The sequence below is a fragment of the Naegleria gruberi genome (genome assembly GCF_000004985.1).
Source record: "Naegleria gruberi genomic scaffold NAEGRscaffold_24, whole genome shotgun sequence".
In the NCBI taxonomy this organism is placed as follows: Eukaryota; Heterolobosea; class Eutetramitea; order Acrasida; family Naegleriidae; genus Naegleria; species Naegleria gruberi.
Window position 1 is genome coordinate 393,924 of NW_003163303.1, and position 20,115 is coordinate 414,038.

General features: G+C 29.2%; 10 protein-coding genes across 10 annotated transcripts; 4 read left to right on the forward strand and 6 right to left on the reverse strand.

The window, feature by feature from the left end:
• Window positions 1–279: 279 nt before the first annotated feature.
• NAEGRDRAFT_79805 (uncharacterized protein) lies at window positions 280–1,158 on the forward strand. The gene is made up of 2 exons (XM_002677103.1): window positions 280–575; window positions 678–1,158. The coding sequence occupies exons 1-2, from the start codon at window positions 303–305 to the stop codon at window positions 993–995; spliced, it is 591 nt and encodes a 196-aa protein (XP_002677149.1). The 5' UTR covers window positions 280–302; the 3' UTR covers window positions 996–1,158.
• A 125-nt stretch (window positions 1,159–1,283) lies between these two features.
• On the forward strand, window positions 1,284–1,767 carry NAEGRDRAFT_58080 (uncharacterized protein; the record flags this gene model as incomplete). Its single annotated transcript, XM_002677104.1, has 1 exon — window positions 1,284–1,767. One exon carries the CDS (start codon window positions 1,284–1,286, stop codon window positions 1,707–1,709), a length of 426 nt encoding a protein of 141 aa, XP_002677150.1. The 3' UTR covers window positions 1,710–1,767.
• NAEGRDRAFT_67721 (uncharacterized protein) lies at window positions 1,759–2,126 on the reverse strand (the record flags this gene model as incomplete). Its single annotated transcript, XM_002677216.1, has 2 exons — window positions 1,759–2,012; window positions 2,057–2,126. 2 exons carry the CDS (start codon window positions 2,124–2,126, stop codon window positions 1,759–1,761), a joined length of 324 nt encoding a protein of 107 aa, XP_002677262.1.
• Window positions 2,127–2,367: 241 nt separating this feature from the next.
• NAEGRDRAFT_49176 (uncharacterized protein) lies at window positions 2,368–3,870 on the reverse strand (the record flags this gene model as incomplete). The annotated part of the gene is made up of 1 exon (XM_002677217.1): window positions 2,368–3,870. The coding sequence occupies one exon, from the start codon at window positions 3,868–3,870 to the stop codon at window positions 2,368–2,370; it is 1,503 nt and encodes a 500-aa protein (XP_002677263.1).
• Window positions 3,871–5,149: 1,279 nt separating this feature from the next.
• On the forward strand, window positions 5,150–6,096 carry NAEGRDRAFT_56166 (uncharacterized protein). Its single transcript, XM_002677105.1, has one exon. The coding sequence runs from the start codon at window positions 5,173–5,175 to the stop codon at window positions 6,073–6,075; it is 903 nt and encodes a 300-aa protein (XP_002677151.1). The 5' UTR covers window positions 5,150–5,172; the 3' UTR covers window positions 6,076–6,096.
• Window positions 6,097–8,902: 2,806 nt separating this feature from the next.
• NAEGRDRAFT_67724 (uncharacterized protein) lies at window positions 8,903–11,035 on the reverse strand (the record flags this gene model as incomplete). The annotated part of the gene is made up of 1 exon (XM_002677218.1): window positions 8,903–11,035. The coding sequence occupies one exon, from the start codon at window positions 11,033–11,035 to the stop codon at window positions 8,903–8,905; it is 2,133 nt and encodes a 710-aa protein (XP_002677264.1).
• Window positions 11,036–12,055: 1,020 nt separating this feature from the next.
• NAEGRDRAFT_67725 (uncharacterized protein) lies at window positions 12,056–12,694 on the reverse strand (the record flags this gene model as incomplete). The annotated part of the gene is made up of 1 exon (XM_002677219.1): window positions 12,056–12,694. The coding sequence occupies one exon, from the start codon at window positions 12,692–12,694 to the stop codon at window positions 12,056–12,058; it is 639 nt and encodes a 212-aa protein (XP_002677265.1).
• Window positions 12,695–12,985: 291 nt separating this feature from the next.
• NAEGRDRAFT_67726 (uncharacterized protein) lies at window positions 12,986–14,080 on the forward strand (the record flags this gene model as incomplete). Its single annotated transcript, XM_002677106.1, has 1 exon — window positions 12,986–14,080. The coding sequence occupies one exon, from the start codon at window positions 12,986–12,988 to the stop codon at window positions 14,078–14,080; it is 1,095 nt and encodes a 364-aa protein (XP_002677152.1).
• Window positions 14,081–14,174: 94 nt separating this feature from the next.
• Window positions 14,175–14,944, reverse strand: NAEGRDRAFT_60629 (rho family small GTPase; the record flags this gene model as incomplete). The annotated part of the gene is made up of 4 exons (XM_002677220.1): window positions 14,175–14,543; window positions 14,587–14,599; window positions 14,691–14,714; window positions 14,757–14,944. 4 exons carry the CDS (start codon window positions 14,942–14,944, stop codon window positions 14,175–14,177), a joined length of 594 nt encoding a protein of 197 aa, XP_002677266.1.
• A 1,538-nt stretch (window positions 14,945–16,482) lies between these two features.
• On the reverse strand, window positions 16,483–19,839 carry NAEGRDRAFT_67728 (uncharacterized protein; the record flags this gene model as incomplete). The annotated part of the gene is made up of 3 exons (XM_002677221.1): window positions 16,483–16,626; window positions 16,939–16,997; window positions 18,027–19,839. 3 exons carry the CDS (start codon window positions 19,837–19,839, stop codon window positions 16,483–16,485), a joined length of 2,016 nt encoding a protein of 671 aa, XP_002677267.1.
• Between the last annotated feature and the right edge of the window lie 276 nt (window positions 19,840–20,115).

A 20,115-nucleotide genomic window follows, 5' to 3' on the forward strand; every position in this document is an offset into this window, starting at 1 on the left:
AAAATGTCATCTCATCGGGTATTCAATATTGCCCCATCTCAGAAGATGATTATCCATAGTAATAAGGCTCAATTGTCGTAATTTTGAAATATCTTTGTTTTTGGTTTGAATTGAATAGGTTCATTGGTATTGTTGGACTCAACCTTGACAATCTCTAATTGGAGAATTTTAGTTTGTCATCGTCTTAAAACGTCGGCCCAATGCTTGTTAATGCACAAGTTTGGCGCTTGAAAAATTGTAACAGTCAACAACCCATTTTGGGCAAAAAATGAAGAACCAGCATAAAAAAAGCACAAATAAAAATGTTGAGAAGAGTTATCAGCAAGTCCCTCACCTCATTCAAATATAACCAAAAGCCATACCACACCGCTTTGGCTGTTTTGTCTGAAGACAAGGTCGCCAACAAACCATACGACAAGGAAGCTATCAAGGTTAGAATGAACCCAACTCCACAACCATCACAAGAAGACCCAGAACTTGAAAACTATTGGTTGAACTTGCCTACAGTCTTTGAAAGAGCTGTTGGTTCTGAACGTGCTGAATTGTTGGACCCTACTCTCTTCGATGATCACCTTGTAAGTTTTTGAAAAAGACATCATCATGTTGTATTAACATTTTCCTTAAAATTTTTATTCAATTTTTATGATGACGATTTAATGATGATGAATTTAAAATAGCCTGAAGTTGTTGATATTGAATCCGGTGTTGGATCATCCCTTTTCAACCCAATTATTGTTGCCTCTAGAGGTGAACCAGAACGTGTTGTTGGTTGTTTGGGTGAATGTTGGAAGGCTAACGATATTGACTACCATACTACTGATATGCAATTCTGGGTTATGAAGGAAAATACTTTCTCAGTTTGCGACGAATGTGGTTTGATCTTCTACTGTGCTTCTGATGAAGTCATGGCTCAAATCGAAATTTGGGAAACTCTTGAAGAAGAAAAGGCTTCTCAACAAATTGAACAATCTGTTGAATATCCACAATTGAATTAAATCTAGCTTAAATTTTGTACCAGAAACAAGGGCATAAAAAAAAGCAAATTAAAGACGACAGGGTGTTTCTTTAGTTCTGAAAATTATTAATGTTTAATGTTCTTCCATTAATATCTTAAATATTTAAGTTTAAAATAAATTTTAGTTAAGATATTGCACTTTTAATCAAAGAGAAAGCCAAATTTTGAAGAGGCTGTTGTTCTTCCTCCAGCTTGTGTTCTCTGCAAGCATCAATAGGACTTGGGCGGGCAGAAAAGAATTTTGTAATGTGATTAAATTTAAAAAAAAATGGGTAAGAGAAGTATTTTGAAGCGTTTCTCTCGTATTGCCTCAAAGGTTGGAAAGGCCACCGAAAAGAAGGCTCTCGGCATGGAAAGTTCTATGGCCACTTCTATCAATTCATTTGCTGGAGATAAATATGTTAGTGAATTAAATACTCTTGAATCTTTTGATGAAATTACTAGAGTCCAAAGAGAAGCTAGAGAAAGATATATTAAACTCACTGCTGCCGCTTTCCCACACAAAGTCACCCAATTCAAGAAGGAATTTTCTTACTTCAGAGAACTCCTCAGCAAGCCAGGTGAAATCACTGTTGGTGAATTGGCTGCTTTTGCTACTGCTCTCGTTGCCGGTTATATTTTGTATCGTGGAGGTGAAATCATTGGCCGTGCTGACATCTTCGGATATAAATATGAACATCTTGAACAAAAGTAAATATGATCAAATATTAGCAATATAGGGCGATTTATAAATTAAAAATTAATTATTTAAATTTCTTCATGTAAACATTCATCAATTTAGTTCGCATCTCATCACTGAATATATTTCCAACCAATCTAATCAGCTTTTTAGAAACATTTTCTGCAAAGTCCATATTCTTATCTCTGAGTGGTGATGTCATTAAAACATTGGTCATGACTGGAGAAACTGTATTGGCTCTGCTCTTGGTTGTAGACAATTCATTCTTTCTTGATAATCTTGTCAACTTTTCTACAATCTTTCTTTCTTTAATGCTCGCTAAATCAATGTAAATTATTTGAATATTATTGATTAATACTTACATTCTATTGGTGGAAGTTTGCTTAGTACATCTGATTCTGGATCAAACAGATACGACACTAGAGAAGACATTTTGTTACAAAAAATTGAAAAGTACTTGGTTTTTCCAAATCCTTGATAACAGATTCTAAATGTACTCTCTGTTGTTACTCTTATACACAGCAATATTATTGGATGATTTGTTGTCAGTTTCATTCTGTTAGTTCTGTATTTTATCAAATCATCCATAAGTGTCGAATAAGCTCCTAACAGCCGTTTGTCCAAATCCTCTCTGATTGGTCCAGTTAATTTCCTCCAGAAATGTTCTTGAAACTTACCTATCATGATTTTGATCTTTTGCAAATTCTTTTAAGAAAGCCCAGTAGCAGTATTCAATAAAAACTTTGATAAATGCTGTAAGCTTAATGTCTGTTAAATCTTTTGCTATCGAATGTTTTTGCTTGTCTGAAATCCAATTCCATTTATCAAATGGAAATTCTTCAAAGAATGAGTTTTGTAATTCTACAATTTCAAAGGATGATAAATGAGGCATCTTCTCCAACTCTCTTTCATCAAATGTATGGGGATCAATAATTGAATAAGATATATCCTCTTCTCTCTTACTAATCTTTGACATTACGGATCTACTTCTTGGAGGAATGTTTGACTTTGAGATTCTATTCTCTTTCTTACTTGTTGCCCTCTTTAGAGTGGATTTTAAAGTTGAAGTTTGTGTTGTTTGTAAAGTACTGTTCTGATTATTTTGAATGTTAGTCGTGTTGACTGTTATATTTGTTACATTAGTATTTTCTGAGGTTGCGTTAGCTCTCCTCTCGATTCTGTTTTGCTTATATTTCTCCTTATCAACTTTTCTCAATTCATGTATAGAAATCTCTAGCTCTTTATCATCTCCATCCAACATGAATTTTTCTCTTATCAAATTGTAAGGATAAATATATTTTTTGTACTCATCAAATTTGGGAACTGCTAATTTTCCTTCATCAGTAACTACTCCAGTCTTTTTTGGGGTTGTTTCTGATTTTTCGTTATCAGCACTTTGTTCATCTTCCTCACTTTGTTCCAGTTCTTTTAATTTCTTTTTCCTTTTAATTCTTTCGAATAAAGGATCAAAATTAAGTCTTTTCATTTCCTTTGACATTATTTCCATAACTCTGTATTCATAATCTGTTTTTGATGATGTAGCACCTCCAGTGGCTGTTATTGCAGATACTGGTTGATTTTTTGCTAATAATGGAGATGGAGAAAATGTCAAATATAATTCATTGTTTTGAGTTCTATGTTTGTGGGCTACACAATTAGAAATTGGTAAAATATTATGCACTATTTTCAAATTCCTTTGTGTAACTGAAATTCCTAATCGTTCCAAATATCTAGCAGCATATTCATCTCTAAAACATTTTTCTAAAGTTTCGGGAGATTGTTCCAAAAGAGTTGATTCTTTAAATCCCTTATTCATAGGAATACTTGCTACAGTTGAATCATCTAGTAATGTATCCACTTCTTTCCTTTGTCTTCCTCCCATTTGAGCAACTAGGGGAAGTTTGCTACTTCCTTGACTTGAGCTTCCTCTTGTACTCGATTCACTTGATGATGGTAGTACTTGTTTTACTTTCTTTATAATTTCATTATACATTTCTTGATTTAATTGATTATCGGGAGCTTCAATTTGATTGAGGACTGAAGGAACATTCTTGGTTTTATTAGGAGCCTTTCCTCTCGTTTCAATAATCCTATTTGCTAATGAGGTTAATTCGTTTACATTCATATCTACATCGTAGGATATCAGATCCAAGCCTTTAAACTCCTTCTTCTTCATCTTTTAAGGTCTTGAATAAAATTTAGGCTTTTTTTAATGATGAAATAACACAGTACTACGATAAGGTGGCAGATTATCGTTACACATCTCTAGTCCTCAATCATCACACAGTTTCGATTCAAGTTATTGGAGTGATGATGATATTCATAGAGGCTCATCATTCTTTGCTTTTCCAAGATCTTAAATTAATGTTATTATTATTAACTATTTGGTTTTTTATTAAGAAGATATTGGTGAGGGTAGTAAGCAAGGCAAATTAATAATACAGAGAAAAGGTGGTGGGATGAAAGCAAATGGGAATAAAAGCCTTTCCTCTTTGTATAATATTATGTTCGCTACGCAAATCGTTATTCAAAAAACAAAATTAATCCTATTTGTCCAAAATAATATTAATATTATTCATCATTATTATTAATCCACAAAATCAATCCGTTCATTGTTAATTATATTAAAAGTATCCATCGTGGTCATCATCATTGTTTAATATTATAGAGTACTACTAAAAACATACCTCTCTGGAAGCGGTAACATAGTGATAAATGACCAACAAGACCATGATCATAACACCCATGAAATTGGCAAACACTCCTAATTGTACGTCTGATATCATTTACTATTGTACAGTAAAACACATAACAAATATTTGATCATCAATCATCAGCAAAAACCGGCAAAGACCATGAAGACATACCTCGAATATTTTTTATTAATTTTATTGTTAAAAAAACTTTGCCAACAACAAACAACAATATTTGGAAACAAGATGATTTGTCAATATTATTAATCCAAACCTTCACGAATCTTATGTAAAATACTTTGATGATTTAAATTTTAATATTATAGCTCAATACTGGGAAAGATTTGACCTTCATGTATCAATCCACAACTGTTGATAACTTACAAATTGGAATTTCGCATTATTTACCCCCGTCTTCTGATCCAGTTTGTTAATCAATAATCCAGTTAATGAGAAAGAAAGAAATTATTTAAGGAACTCAAATAATGAAAACTCCAATTATTAAGTGAGCCATACCAATCAATTTTAATAAAGTGCTGAATTGTGTGTTGCTTTAAAAGGGTTAAAGTACTATTCTAGCTCTTCAAAAACTAGTTGTAAAGTATTACAACAACAGTGTCAGCTATCCTTTGGTTGCAACTCAATTATCTTGATGTTTCCTGCAGGGATTATCAGACAATCTTTCTCATTTCCAAAAGAAAATGGCAGGAAATCATAAATGAATGATCAACATTTTTTATTCAATTTAAAAAAAAAAATAGACTTGGTGAAATCATCTTGTTGGAATGGTTAATGTTTCGTCTCAATTAAAGCCTCTGATAATATCGAGTAAAGTGAATCCAATTATCAAGGAATGTATTAAGATTAGGACGAAATATTCTAAAAACTTTAAAAAATGTTTTACCTTTGATCAACCTCAAGTTTTTAAAGGAGAAGAAGGAATTCAATATAAATCTCTTCCAATGTTGATGAATGGATCAAAGATTATTAGAGAAGCTTCCGAAAAGTATAAAATTGAACCTAAATGGTTGTTTTATAGCTCGGAACAATCCGAAATTAAATTCAAATCTAATGATATTCAATATTATCAAACTAATGATAATTTAATTAATCATATTTGTGGAGATATTGTTAGTAATGATGGATATTGTGCAGTTTATGATAATTATAATCCTTTTAAATTATTTGAAAATAAGAAGAAGAGGAATGTTTATATTTATTGTTATAAAGTGAGTGATCCAAATAATTTAGGGTCAATTATTAGAATGAGTTTTGGATTTGATATTAAAGCAATTTTCTTGAGTGAAGATTGTGTTTCACCTTTTACTGAACGATCAATTAGATCAAGTAGAAATTATATTTTAAATATTCCAGTTTTTCATTTACCTTTGAAAGATTATAAAACAATTATTTATGATCAATTGAAATGTAAAAAATCATTAATTGCTGATGCTTCAACAGATAGGAAAACTCCAATTCAAAATTTGAATGATTCTAATGAAGGAGATGTATGTTTAATTATTGGAAATGAACATCATGGATTTTGTGATGATGATTTTAAATCAATTCTTTTACCACAATTAGAAAATCAATATGAAGGTATTTACATTCCAATGAAGAATAATTTAGATTCCATTTCCGTTAGTCATGCAGCTTCTATATTAATGTTTGAATTAACAAAAAAGTAATAAATAATTTATTTCATTAATTGAGCATCAGCAGAGTACAATGACAAGTTATTAGTAGCACATTCAGTTAAATATTTACATGGTTTGAATGAGACAATTTCACCATTACTATCTTGATAGAATTTGGTTAATTGGTCATGAATATATTTAGCACCATATTCATCAGCCCACTTCATCAAACCTCCATAGAAATGCATGAATCCCATTCCCATAACACTGGCAACATCAATGTCACTAACTCTGAAAACAAGTTTTTCTTCAATTACTCTACAAGCTTCATTAACAGCATTGAAAAGACAAGCTTCAGCAATTTCCTTATCAGAATAATTCAATTTGCTTGGATTACCAGCTAACTTTCTTGCTTGAGTTAATAAAACTTCCAAACCTTCAAGATCTGGGCTTCTCTTACCAGTTGAATCATACTTATAGAATCCTAGACTTGTCTTTTCTCCCAATCTCTTTGAATCAATCATGAGTTTCAAAAGAGGTGATCCTCTGGCTCTATCCTTATAAGCTCCTCCAATTGATCCTGAAGCATAGTTCAATACATCAACACCAGCTGTTTAAATATTGTTGTAAACTCTATAAAGAATTTAAATTAGTGAAAACTTACACATATCAGCCATATTGAAGAAACCAACACGCATAGCAGTTTGATTAATAGCCTTATCTAATTGATATGGATGAACACCTCTTTCAATGAGATATTGAGCAGCAATACCATATCTGTCAATGATTCATATAATTATTATTAATATTAAAATATTAAGATATTCACATTTGAAAGAATGAAATTACTTACGGCCAGAAGATTCTATTAACAGCAAAACCAACAGCATTGAGAACAACAACTGGAGTCTTTTTAACTTGTTTGGCAAATGATAAAGAAGCATTCAAAACATTTGAAGTATTATGTTCAGTTCTAATAATTTCCAAAAGTGGCATAACGTGAGCTGGAGTGAAATAGTGAAGACCAATAACACGTTCTCTATTCTTCTTATTTGTCATCTTATCTGAAATTCTATTCAAATCAATAGTACTGGTATTAGTAGCTAAAATACAATTTGGTGAACAGTGCTTTTCCAAATCAGCAAAGATATTTTGTTTCAATTCAACAATTTCCAAAACAGCTTCAATAACCATATCTAACTTGTCAAAGTTTTCAAAAGTAGTTTGAGCTTTGAGTTGTGACATGATCTTATCAAATTGTTCCTTTGTCATTCTCTTTCTATCAACTTTGGATTGGAAAACTTTACGAATACGATCTAAACCAGCTTGAGCAGCACCATCATTGATTTCCTTAAGAATAACTTGAATACCATTCTCTAAGGCATTTACAACAATGTTAGCACCCATAGTACCTCCACCAATGACACCCAAATATTTAATCTTTTGAGGTGATGAAGGAGAAGAAGATGAGGATGTTAAATATTTTGGTAATTTTGTGGTGGCCTTAGTAGCAAGGAAATAGTGAACCATTCCACGTGAAACAGGTTGATTGGCAATCTTTAAGAATTCTCTACCTTCACAATCTAATCCATAATATCCATTACTGATGAATGAAACACTTTCACGTACAACTCTAATCAATGCTCTCAAATGTGGAAGTTTTTGTTGAATTGGATCTAATTTGCTTTCAATTTGATTGACAATTTCAACAGAATTACCTTCTTCAAGTAAAACTTTTGAATATAAAAGTGATTTCTTAATACTTCTCTTTCCATTAATCATTTCTAAAACGAGTTCAATGGCAGAATTTAACAATTTTGATGAATCCTTTTCTAATTTATCAACAAGACCTAATTCAAATGCTTGTTTTCCTTTGATTGGTTGAGCAGATAACATCATTTCAATTGATTTCTTTGTACCAATCAATCTTGGTAATCTATTACAACCTCCAAATCCAGGAATAATACCAAGATTAGTTTCAGGTAATCCTAAAACTGAACTTTCAGTACAAACTCTTCCATTACAACTCATAGCTAATTCTAAACCACCACCCAAAGCAACTCCATCAATACAAGCAATAGTTGGCTTGTTTTTAGGAGAATTTTCAATTAAATTCATTAATCCATTACCATTTTGAAGGAATTGAACTTGTGCATCACTTGTTTGAACATTTTTACCTTGTCCTGAAGCAATTTCTAATTTAATCAATGAATTATCATTCAAAAAAATTATTAAAATCATTTGAATGGTTATTTGTATAAATTCAAATAATTCAAATTAAAATGAATAAATAATTAAATGAATTAAAATCCATTAATTAACAATATAAAACATACCAGTAATATCAGCTCCTGCAACAAAGAAACCCTTCAATTTAGAAGCAATAACAATACCCTTGACTGAATCATCATTGTTAGCCTTTTCAATATTTGTTTGAATAGCCTTGATAAATCCTGCAGAAAGTGCATTAACAGGACCATCATTCAAATATAATACAACAATTGGATATTGATTAAGTTTTTGATAAATGACACGATCAACAGAGGCACTACTGGTGGTGGCTGAAGTAAAATTCATCATCATGACAGATCCATCAGTACTACTACTACTACTATTTAATGAAGCGTTATTATCATTATTATTGGATGGATATAAGTGATTATAAATTTGTTCAAGACGATGATGTACAACCATTTTTTTCTTATGTTTTTTGATCCGATTAACCAAATAGCTCGGAGATGATGATGGAAGGAAGGAATAAAAACTTTATCGCTATTTGCAATTCTCCTGATTATTCCGACCTCATGTTTACAAAAATGATTCTTTTTTTATTGACCCACCAATAAGAATTTATTGAATTCAAACTTTGTGTGATAAATTACATATCCAACCCAACTCCCATCTTTCTTCTTTCGAGTGCTAATCTTTCGTGAAGTCTCTGTTTGACAATCATTTCTCTTTCATTCTTGTAGGGAGAGGTATTGAGTATATTTTGTTCTGGTGATGGGAAATGAATATCCCTTGTCAGTTTGATATCTACTTCTTCCTCAGTTGACGGTTCAAGGGAAGACTCTTCCTTAATTTTCATATCATCATTGGTGGTATTGGAATCACTTCGACTATGGAGAGTTGTTGATGTATTAGTGGTTGCAGAATGTTCAAGAGTTGAAGATGAAACAGAAGTTGTTGTGGTAGACATAATTTGTTGCTGTTTCACTAATTCTGAAAGGAGGTGATGAATTTCTTGTGGAGATAATTTGGAAAAGAAATTATCTTTGGAAGATGTGGTAGAGGCATTGAGTGGATCGTCATTTGATGTGATTGGAGGTTGTTCGTCCATTTCTATTACGTCCATAGTGGGAGTTGGTTGGGTATCTGTAACAACAGCAATTTCTTCATCTTTGGTTGGTGTGAAGGAGAACAAATTTTCAGAACTTGATAGTACATTAACTCCAAACCGATTGTAATTGTAATTTGTGGAGTAGTCAGTATGTGTATCTTCAAAACTTGTGAGATAATCAACCTTATCCTCATAACTATTATTGAAAGATTCGTTAGATTTGAGCTGAGTAATCAAATTTTGACTTTGTTCTTCAATGATTTTGAAAATATTAGAACTACCACTTGCAGGTTGTGGATTTTCACCTTGTAAACTTTTTTGTTTCTCTGGAGAGACGGAAGGGATTGTAATGGCATTTAAACGAGGTTGTTGTACGATTGGTTGTTGAGGTGGAGTGATATTTTGCCCAACTTGTGGTAGCCTCCTAGGTTCCAAGCTAGGAATAATGTTACTGGTATTTGGACTTGAAACGTAAACGTTAGAATTCATATTCGAAACGCCTTGCTGTTTTTTAGAATCACCACCATGTCTCAAAGACGTTTCCCAATGATAAGTACTACAGTTTGCCTTGGAATGTGCCAAATGTCTAAAATCATTAAAGTTTCTAACATTGGGATTTCCTCTCATTCTACTGTTTTTCTTTCCAGATCTTTCTGGATTGTAAGTTTCTAATATGCTTTTCACCTTTTCCGTTAATTCTGGATTTTGTTCACTTACTGAGCTTCTTGAGCTTAAAATACTCTGCGTTATTTCTTTGACTTCCTCTTGTCTGGTTCCTTCCAGAATTGTTGACAATTCCTCAAATTGTTTTTGCTGTTGAATATTATATTGTTCCATCACAGAAATATATTCTAAAAGGACATTAATATCGTTCTTAGTTTGGTCATGTTGTTCCTTAACCATATCAAAAGTTTGAGTTTTCTCTCTATGGTCAATTTCAAGCTTAGATTTGTGTTGGTGGAGAGCTACTCTCATTTTGGAGACTTGTTTTTGCAGCTCGACTCTATTCTCTTCGATAGTAATTCTCTTTTGCTTTTCTTCTTTGTACAATTGTTGAATATTTCTATAATTTCTTTGAATTCTATCAAACTTTTTCTTGTTTTCCTCAGCTTCTGCCAATAGATTTTCATTGGCTGTTCTAAATGTTTCACAATCCAAATTCAAGTTCTTAATTTGAGTCTTTAAAGAGATTATTTCATTTCTTAGTGCTTCGTTGGATTTTTCAAGTCTGATATTTTCAGTTTGTTCCTCTGCCAAAACTAGTTTTAGGTCATCTATTGCTCTGGCATCTCTCTTTAAGGACATTGTTTGCTCATCATCAAATGTTGGCAAAGGTTGATTGTTTAACATTTTAAGTGTTGGAATATTTGGAGGTTGTACAGGAGCTGAATGCGTCAGCCTGTGAGACTTCTTAGGGGCACTATTTGGCCTAGCTCCTCTAGATGATGAAGGTCGTTCTCTAGACAATTCTTTTGATGCATTTGCTCTTGTTGGTTGAGGTGTGCTGGGTCTTTTAAAAGATGTAACCGAGGAACCAGTAGAAAAATTATCTCCAGCTTCAGAGCTTGATTGAAAACTGAAACGACGTTTAGAGTTTAATACATTCAGTTTTCTTAAAGAAGATTCAGTTTCGTATTCCATATCCTCATCCGAAGTTATTAATGTATTCATAGTTGAGATAGATTCCTGATCATCCAATAATCCACTATTTAAATCCACTGAATCAATTTGAGAAAGTGAAGGGACAAGAGTAGATATTGCATTAGTATGACTAGCTTGTCTACACAATTAGAAAAATTATGCAATCGTTACAACTTACTTGGAAATTGGATTCCCTCTAATTTTTAAATATTGAAGATTTCTTAAATTTGATAATGCTCTGATTGAATCAATATTTGAAATTTCATTATTCATTACATTTAAATCCACTAGTTTTACCAAATGTTCAAGACCATCCAATAATTTAATATGATTATTAGACATGTTGAGGTGAGTTAAATTTACAAGAGTTAGAAAAGAACTATAGGTATGATTGATGTGATTATAACTGATATTAAGTTCTTGTAAGGAACACAAGATCTCTATCCCAACAATCTTTGTTAATAAATTATGAGAAACATCTAATTTTGTTAGTCCTAGGGGAAGTCCAGATAATTTTTCTATTCATCACCAATTAATCATCCAATTAATTCTTCAAAATCACTTACTTAATTTGTTTCTAGATAAATTTAAAATGTTGAGGGAAGTAAATGTTTGTAGATTTGATAACCGATGAATGTCATTCCTAGATAAGTCTAAACTTTTTACTAGACTAAGAGTTTTTTTATCTTCCTCTCCACCGAACTGTATAAATTACAATGGTGATGATTTGTAAAATTGATGATGTTATTATTGAGTGATTTATTAAAAATATACCTTATCTAAATCGATTTCTTCAATTTCTTGGCCAGCGAAAGAGATGTGCATTATTTTTTTAGATTTGAAGGCAGTTTACATGATTTCTCCAAACAACAATACAACTTTCCCGCCACTTCTTCTACAAAGAAGTAAAACATTCAATGATGGGCTGCATGATGATTCAATAATTTTATTTGTAGTTGTTCATCAATTGATTCAAAATGATTAAGAATTCGTCTCTCTTGATCAGAGGAACAATGAAAAACAATGAAAGAATGAAGTGGTATACATGTATTAAAGATTCAACTGGTATGAATTATAGAAACTTCCTGAAAAGTGTACTTCTCTATTGCAATCCAATGATTTAATAACCCACTTGAAATCTCTACCCTTAGCTCTTTCCTTCTCTAAAGACAATTTTGTTTTTGGAGGAAATATCATTCTAAGCACTTTATCCATTGCATTTTTATCAAAATGATTACCTTCAATTCTAATGATTGTTAAATTCTTAGTAATATCAAGAACATCATATAATGTATTAACTCTCCTACTATCCAATTTAGAATATGATAAATCTAATTCTGTGATCTTTTCTGCCAGCAAGGTAGGTGTCTCTCTTCTAGTATCAATCGATTCTTTCAAAGTTGAATAATAAACTTTACTATAATTATTTCTTCTAATCATTCTCAATAAAACTGTGGCACTTTCATAGTTGTGAGCGGAGAATTTAAAATTATCAAATCTTTCAAACACAACATTGAACCACGTACGATTAATTCTCAAGCATGAAAAAAACAAATCTTGAGTTTCCAAATATTTCATAATCTCATAACAAACATCACCTGAAAACTTATTATCATTCTCCGCTAATAAAGGTTCATATTTTGTCTTCTTTTTTGGTTGATCAGTTTCTTCTCTTTTCCTTCTTGCCATTTTTTTCATGTTATTTGATTTTTATTAATCCACGTATTTCTGGAATAAAAAGTGACAAGTTGTAGAGCATGAAAATTTGTTTGTCTTCAATCCTTTGAATGTAATTACAACAACTTTCACAATATTTTGTAAACAACTTCAATCTTACTATTTGATTTATTAATAATTTGAAGATGAACTTTGAAAAGCAAAAAACCCAAAATGAACTTGGCCAAACAGTAAACACTTTAAAAAAAAAATCAAAACACACCAACTTGATTATTCACTTGCCACCGATCGTTATACAAAAATATGCAAAGTATTCTCCAATTACCTCCTGAACCATTGGGAGTGATTTGTTCGTTTATTTGTGATGAACCCGAATTAATTAAATCCTTCATGATTACTAATAAGGATTGGTATTATAATTTATATATGGATGAGAATTCTAATATTTGGGCAGAGATTGTAACATACCGAGCAGATAAGAATATTTTGGAACAATTTATGAAGGAAAAGCAAGATCGTTCCTATAGAGAATTAGTATTTTCTATTTGGAATGAAATGTCTGGTTATGGAGGGAATTCATTATTTGTTTTCAAGAATAATGAAAATGGTAATTTAGCTCAACAAGTAGGAATGCAAGTAAAATTTGATGATGAGATGGCAAATAGATTTAAAGGAACTGATGGGTTTACAGTTGAAATGTGGATTAATTTTAAATTGCATACCTTCTTTCCAGTCATGTGTTGTTTAACTGATAGAGATTGGAATAATGGTTTTGGATTATTTGAATATACAAACGGAAACAATGAAGAAAATCCAAATACTATTAACATGTTTGTACAAGATTGGTATCAAGATCCAAATTATTTCACTACAGCTCCAATTCCAGATGTGAATGAATGGAATCATTTTGCTGGAGTTTTCAGTTATGCAGATAATACAGTCAGGATTTATAGAAATGGTCAATTGATAAATTGTAAAACAATTACTGATCATAATATTCAAATAAGTTCAGATATGAATTTGGTGATTGGTTTTTCTGATTATTCAGGTGATATTTCTTATCATGTTATTGGTGAATTTAATGACATTAGAGTTTGGAATGTGGCTCGATCTGATACTGAAATTTCAGAATATTACAATAAGAGAATTACAAAACTAAACTTTTTGAATGAGAAAGAGTATGAAGGATTAGTTTTCAATTTTTATCCATCAGTGGAGGATACTAAGGAAAATATCAAGAACAAATCACCAAATCCAGAATACAGAATTGAGAAGTATGATATTGTAGATAATGCAGCAACAGATATTGCAACCTCTGAAGTTGATAAAATGGGGAAAAGTCTACTTTCTAAAATGTGGTCGAGTGCCTATTCCACAATAAAGAAGGTTTTCAAATAAAATCTTCTTAAATTGAATTAATTTTATATATGGTTTATTTGAATAGTTTAAGCATTTCACTAGATCAATAAAACAATAAGATCATTCTTCATTATTATTGTACTAAACACTTCTTTGAATGAGATTTACCATAATTTTCATCTCTACTGATTGCAATTGCTTTCAATATAATTTCACTCAAATCATCAAAACCATATCTTTTTTTTGAGCTAGTTTCAATATAAGTTATACAACCTATCTTTTTAGCCATCAACTCTCCTTCTTCAAATGTGATTGGATTTGTATCATATTTGAGAAGAAAAATTGGATCAGTGCGATAGTCAACCTTATTATTCACCAATATAATAGGTGTATCAGGACAGTGATGTCTAATTTCTGGAATCCATTTGAGTGCAACATTGAAAAATGAATTTTCTGCTACGCAACTAAAGCTCAGTAAGAATAGAGATGTATCTGGATAATTCTATTAATCAATTAGTCAACTGATAAGATAGGTTATTACTTACCAATGGACGTAAACTATTGATATTGAAAAATATTGAAATATATAAAACAACCTACCAATCATAATCTAAAATCGATGAGTAGAAATAAGTATTTTCATAACTACTTACCTTCAGGACCAGCAGTATCCCTTTCAAATGTCAATTATTCATATTGACTCAATAAAACTTACCATAGACCAATTAAATAACTCTTTCCCTCAACTCTGACACTCAAATCATAATTATCAAATATTGTTGGAATGAACTCTTCTGGATAGCTACCTGTAGCATATGTAATATATAATGATGTTTTACCAACTGATCCATCACCAACCTGAATTATCTTTTCACTTGCAGGAGGTGAATATTTTTCTAACATTTCATTCATTTGAGAGTATTGTAAAATTTCAGATGATTTTGAATAATGTTTACCATCTAAACGTTGTGTTGCTTTTCTAATTGTCCGTATTCTTTTAGAATTCTTCTGTTCAACTTTTGACAATATGGATTGAATTGTTTCAATTAGAATTTGTCTAAAATTTGATGTTTTAAGTAAATTTAATTCAAATAGATTTGCTTGAGAGAAATATTTTGATGCAATTTTAAATTCCTTCATCTTTTTTAAATAAAAATCTTTCCAAAATTGATCTTCACTTGTTAATTCACAAATTCTTAATGATTTGGAAACTAAATGTAATTTCATTAAATCTTGAATATTAAGAAATAATAGAATTGATCTTAAAATATCATCATTCAGATTCTTGAATAGTTCAATATTAAATGAAAATGTCAAAATGTCACAAGTCATTTGAAATCCTCCAAATATAAAATAATTAAATGAAGAATCAATGGGAATTTGAACTAAAGTGTGGAGACATGGTCTAGCTACTTCCTTATCATTGAAAATATTCGAAAGTGAATGATTTTTTTCAATTTTCCAACCTTCACTAATATTTTCCAAATCAAGACATGTACAATCTGTGAAATCTTGATTTAGATTACAACCACCAATACTATATAACTTATTTCCTTCCAAAACCATTGAATGTCCATATCTAGCAAAATTATCATTCAAAATAATCTCAGCTTGACATTTGACATTTCCAACATTTTCCAATGAATCAAGTGAAATCTTAATTGTATCCTTAATAATTGAATCATAATTTCTACCACCATGTATATACCACTCTCCTGTTTCATTATTTAACACGGATGCATGATAATATCGATGTGAAATTACTTCTTGACTTGAATCAATTTCCACTCTTGTCCATTCCATATTTGTAAAATTAAATTTAAATAATTCATTTGATGCAAAATAATTTTTACAATTATATCCACCAAATATAAATAATTGATTTTTAAAAATTACACTTGAATGACCATATAAAGGTGGAATTAATCTATCTTTGGAATTTAATTGTTTCCATGAATTATTTGTAAATTCATATATCCAAATATCATTATGAAAACTATTAATAGATTTACCTCCAAATAAAATCATTTCATTTGAATTTCTTAAATTGGTAGTATGACAATTTCTTGCACATGGAATTAATTTTTCTATTGAATGATTCGGATCAGTTAATATTGTTAAATTTCTCCATTTTTTAGTTGTAATATCAAATTTCAATTAAATCATTACAATAAATTGAATTTTTTAAACAACCTCCGAATAGATAGAGTTTATTCTCTCTATTAACAATACTACTACCAATTCTAATATTACAGCTGGTAAGTGGAAGATTGAGAAGATTCAAATAACGTCATTTTTTTTTAAAGTTGATATTTTGTAAACTATTTCAATGTTCCTATCACCAATGATAAACTTGCTTAAACTTTCAAAAAAACGACTAAATATATGTAATATAAATATATATAAATAATTAAATATATAATAATAATAAATAATAAATTTTATTCATTTCCATTTCCATTAATTTGAACATATTGTTGTAAAATAGTATCGATTGGAATGTCAGGATTTCCTTTTCCTTTTTGAAAAGTTTCTTCATCTTGATAACGTTGATGTAAAATGTGTGCAATCATTCTATTATATTCCTTTTTAAATTCAATTCCAATTAATTTAATATAATAAAATAAAATAAATGCTAATAAACAAATTGAATAAATTGACATTTGAATTATAAATGTTGAATAAACTGAATGAATTGAATCAACAAGTAAACAAATTAAACATCCAGGTATAGTAATTACTATATTAATTATAAAAGTACCAATTAAAGGAATGTATGAATTTGTATAATTATGTGATAAAATAAACATTTGATAACAATTCATAAAAACATAAATAATACTACTTGTAAATGATACAATCCAATATTGTTGTATTATTTGATCAATATTTTTAACTATTGTTGAATCTGATGTTAATTTAACTCCTTCCATTACTATATTTGTAATATCAGTTACTAAATATATACAAATAAATATTAAAGTTATAATTAAAAGTAATAAAATTGATTTAATATTTAAATAAATTAATCCTTTGTAATTTAATCTATTTATACATCTTCTACTATATATAGTAATTAATGAATTTCCTAATAAACAAATTTTAATATAAATTAAACTATAACAAGTAACAATAATAAAAGAAATAAATTCACTTGTAGAATAATTATAATAAATTATAATTGAATTAATTATATAAATTATTAAAGTTGAAAATGAAAATCCAAATATAGTTAAATAATTTCCAATTAATCTTTTAAAAATAAATTTATCAAATTTAAAAAAATCATTATTATAAAAACAAAAACATGAAATTCCCTTTTTAGTAAATAACATTAATAAAATTGAAATTATTAATGGAAATAAATATGAAATTCCATAAATTAATGAAATATAATAATAAATTTTATCATTAAATGCATGAATAATTTCTGATTTTGGAATTAATAAAAATACTATATATAGTAATACACCAAATATAATTGTAAAATAAACATGAACAAAATTATAAAAAGCAATAAAAATTGAAATAAATAATAAAATAAAATTATAAAATAAAATATTACTAATATTAAAATAAAATATAAATTCCCAAACTGTTGATCTATTTATAGCATAAAATATTCCAAAACTGGCAGCATATTGTAAAATACTTGATAAAAATGTTAATATGAATGAAATTAAAACAATTTTACCAATAAAAGAATTTGATAAAAATAATTTTGAATTTTGAATATCAAATAATTCACGATGATAATAATATTTAAATATATTCATTCTATAATTAGTAATATCCATAAATAGATAAATAATAATTGGATACATGAAAATTAATTCTAAAATTAAATTAATTGTAAATAAAATAATAAACATTAAAGAACTATCATTATCAATAATATTAAAAGTATTATTAATTAAATATTTTGTACTAATAAATGTCATGATAAAAATAGATGAAATTAAAATAAATAATTTTGTAATTGAACTTCCATGTGAATATTCTTTAAATGAAGGATGAACAATTAATGATGACATTGGTTCTGATTTTCTCATTAACCAATCATTTTCATCAAATTCATTAGAATCTTCTGAATCTGAATTATCATTTTCAATATTTAATAGTGATGTACTACTATTACTATTCCACCTCCACCAACACCACCTCCACCTCCACCAACCACCAAATATACTATTAGATGATGTTAAATGTTGTGATCTAATATTTGAATGATTTGAATGATGATTATTTGGATGAATGGATTGTTCTTGTGAAATGGATTGATAATATTCATTAAATGCCTTTTCCTTAATTGAACTTTGAAAGTTTTGTTTCACTACCAACATTGAAATATCACTCATTAGAGATTGATTATTACTATTATTATTATTATTGGAATGTAAATCTTGAAATGCCTTATCCAATGGATTTGTCTTTTCAATTGGTGCTAAAAGTTGAATTTTTTTACGTTGAGTTGAATTGATAGAATTTGATCGTTGTTCAAAATCTTGATTATTATTAACATTTGAATTTTCATTCTTTTCAGTTGACATGATAAAGAATGAAGTAATATCATCAATAACCAATGATTGTTCTGAGGTTTCTTCTTTTTTAGATGAGGAGAATGAATTCATTTTTCTTGTTGTACTTGTTGAGAGAGCACTGAATGAACTTGATTTACCTGGTAATTGATTAATTGATTTCTTTGTTGATTTTACAACAACTTTAACTTCATCTTCATCATCATCATCATCGTAATGATCATAAACTTGTCTCTGACCTAAATATTGAGATTCCTCTCTGGCCAATTGTTCATCCTTTAAAACATTCATATCAACTTCATCATCATTATTTTCATTATTATTATTACTATTATATTTCATTAGACTTGATAATTGTTGTGCAATGTCCATTCCATTTCTAACAGATTGACGATTATTCATTACAATGGCATTGGAATTATAATTTTTAGAACTTGCATCTAAAATATCTGGAATTGAAGACATGGTACTCATATTCTCATCAGTTAAACGATCATCTTCATCATCCTGATCATCTCCACCATCTTGATCATCATCCTGATCATCATCATCATCATCGTCACTTGATGCTTCAGTCATTTCATTACTCGTTGGGAGAACATCAAGAAATTGAATGGATTGATTCACTTCTTTAAATTTATCAATCCACTTGAACATTTCATCTGAATTATTAGTCTTTAAATATAATACTCTCTTTTTTGTTACAATTTTAAATATATTAAATTCATTCTTAAATTCATTAAAACATTCAACAATAATTGATTTATCAATATTTAGTGATCCCTTCTTTTTCTTCTTTTTTTCATCGGTATAATAGGTTAATTCAGATTCATCATGAAATACAAAATATCTACGTTTCCAACTCTTTACAATTTTACCTTGTTTTTGTAAAAATCCTTCAATATGTACATCTTTCTCATTATTATTGTTAGAATTAGAAGAATTATTAGTACGAATATTACGACTATTACGATTATTATTGTTATTATTTGATGATGAATTATTGTTATTATTACGAAGCCTAAAACTTGAAAATATTGATTGTTGATTGGATGAGTTTCCAATATTATTATTAGATGATGATGGTGTAGTATTAGATGATTGATTAAAAGAAGATTCATCCTGTCCACCCAATGTAACCACTGGTAAATTATTGATGGTATTTCTCTGATTGTTGGGATTCATTGGAGTGGATAAATTATTGAAATCATCATTGGTACGAAATGATGAGGTTGTTGAATGAAAGTCATCATTATCCATTTTTTAACGTCAATGATTTTAAAATCATAATCAAATAATTATTAACATTTGACAGTTATTATAATTTTAAATATCTCTTTAATATCAAAAATATCATTCCTTTCTCTCTTAATACTAGAATCTCAAGTCTTAGCAATAATTAACAATTCTATAGCTTAAATTAAAGCCTTCAATAATGAAAAGAAAAATTCCGAAGGCTTTGAAAAAAAATGTCTGAAGAAATAACCTCAACTACCACCACAACTAACGTTCAAGAATCATCAAGTTCCGAATCAA

What these genes read in the sequence shown, in the direction of transcription:
- NAEGRDRAFT_79805 (XM_002677103.1), top strand. Translation starts at nt 303, where the DNA reads ATGTTGAGAAGAGTTATCAGCAAGTCCCTCACCTCATTCAAATATAAC. An exon ending in CTCTCTTCGATGATCACCTT is followed by an intron (nt 576 to 677) that starts GTAAGTTTTTGA and finishes AATTTAAAATAG; the next exon opens with CCTGAAGTTGTTGATATTGA.
- NAEGRDRAFT_56166 (XM_002677105.1), top strand. Translation starts at nt 5,173, where the DNA reads ATGGTTAATGTTTCGTCTCAATTAAAGCCTCTGATAATATCGAGTAAA.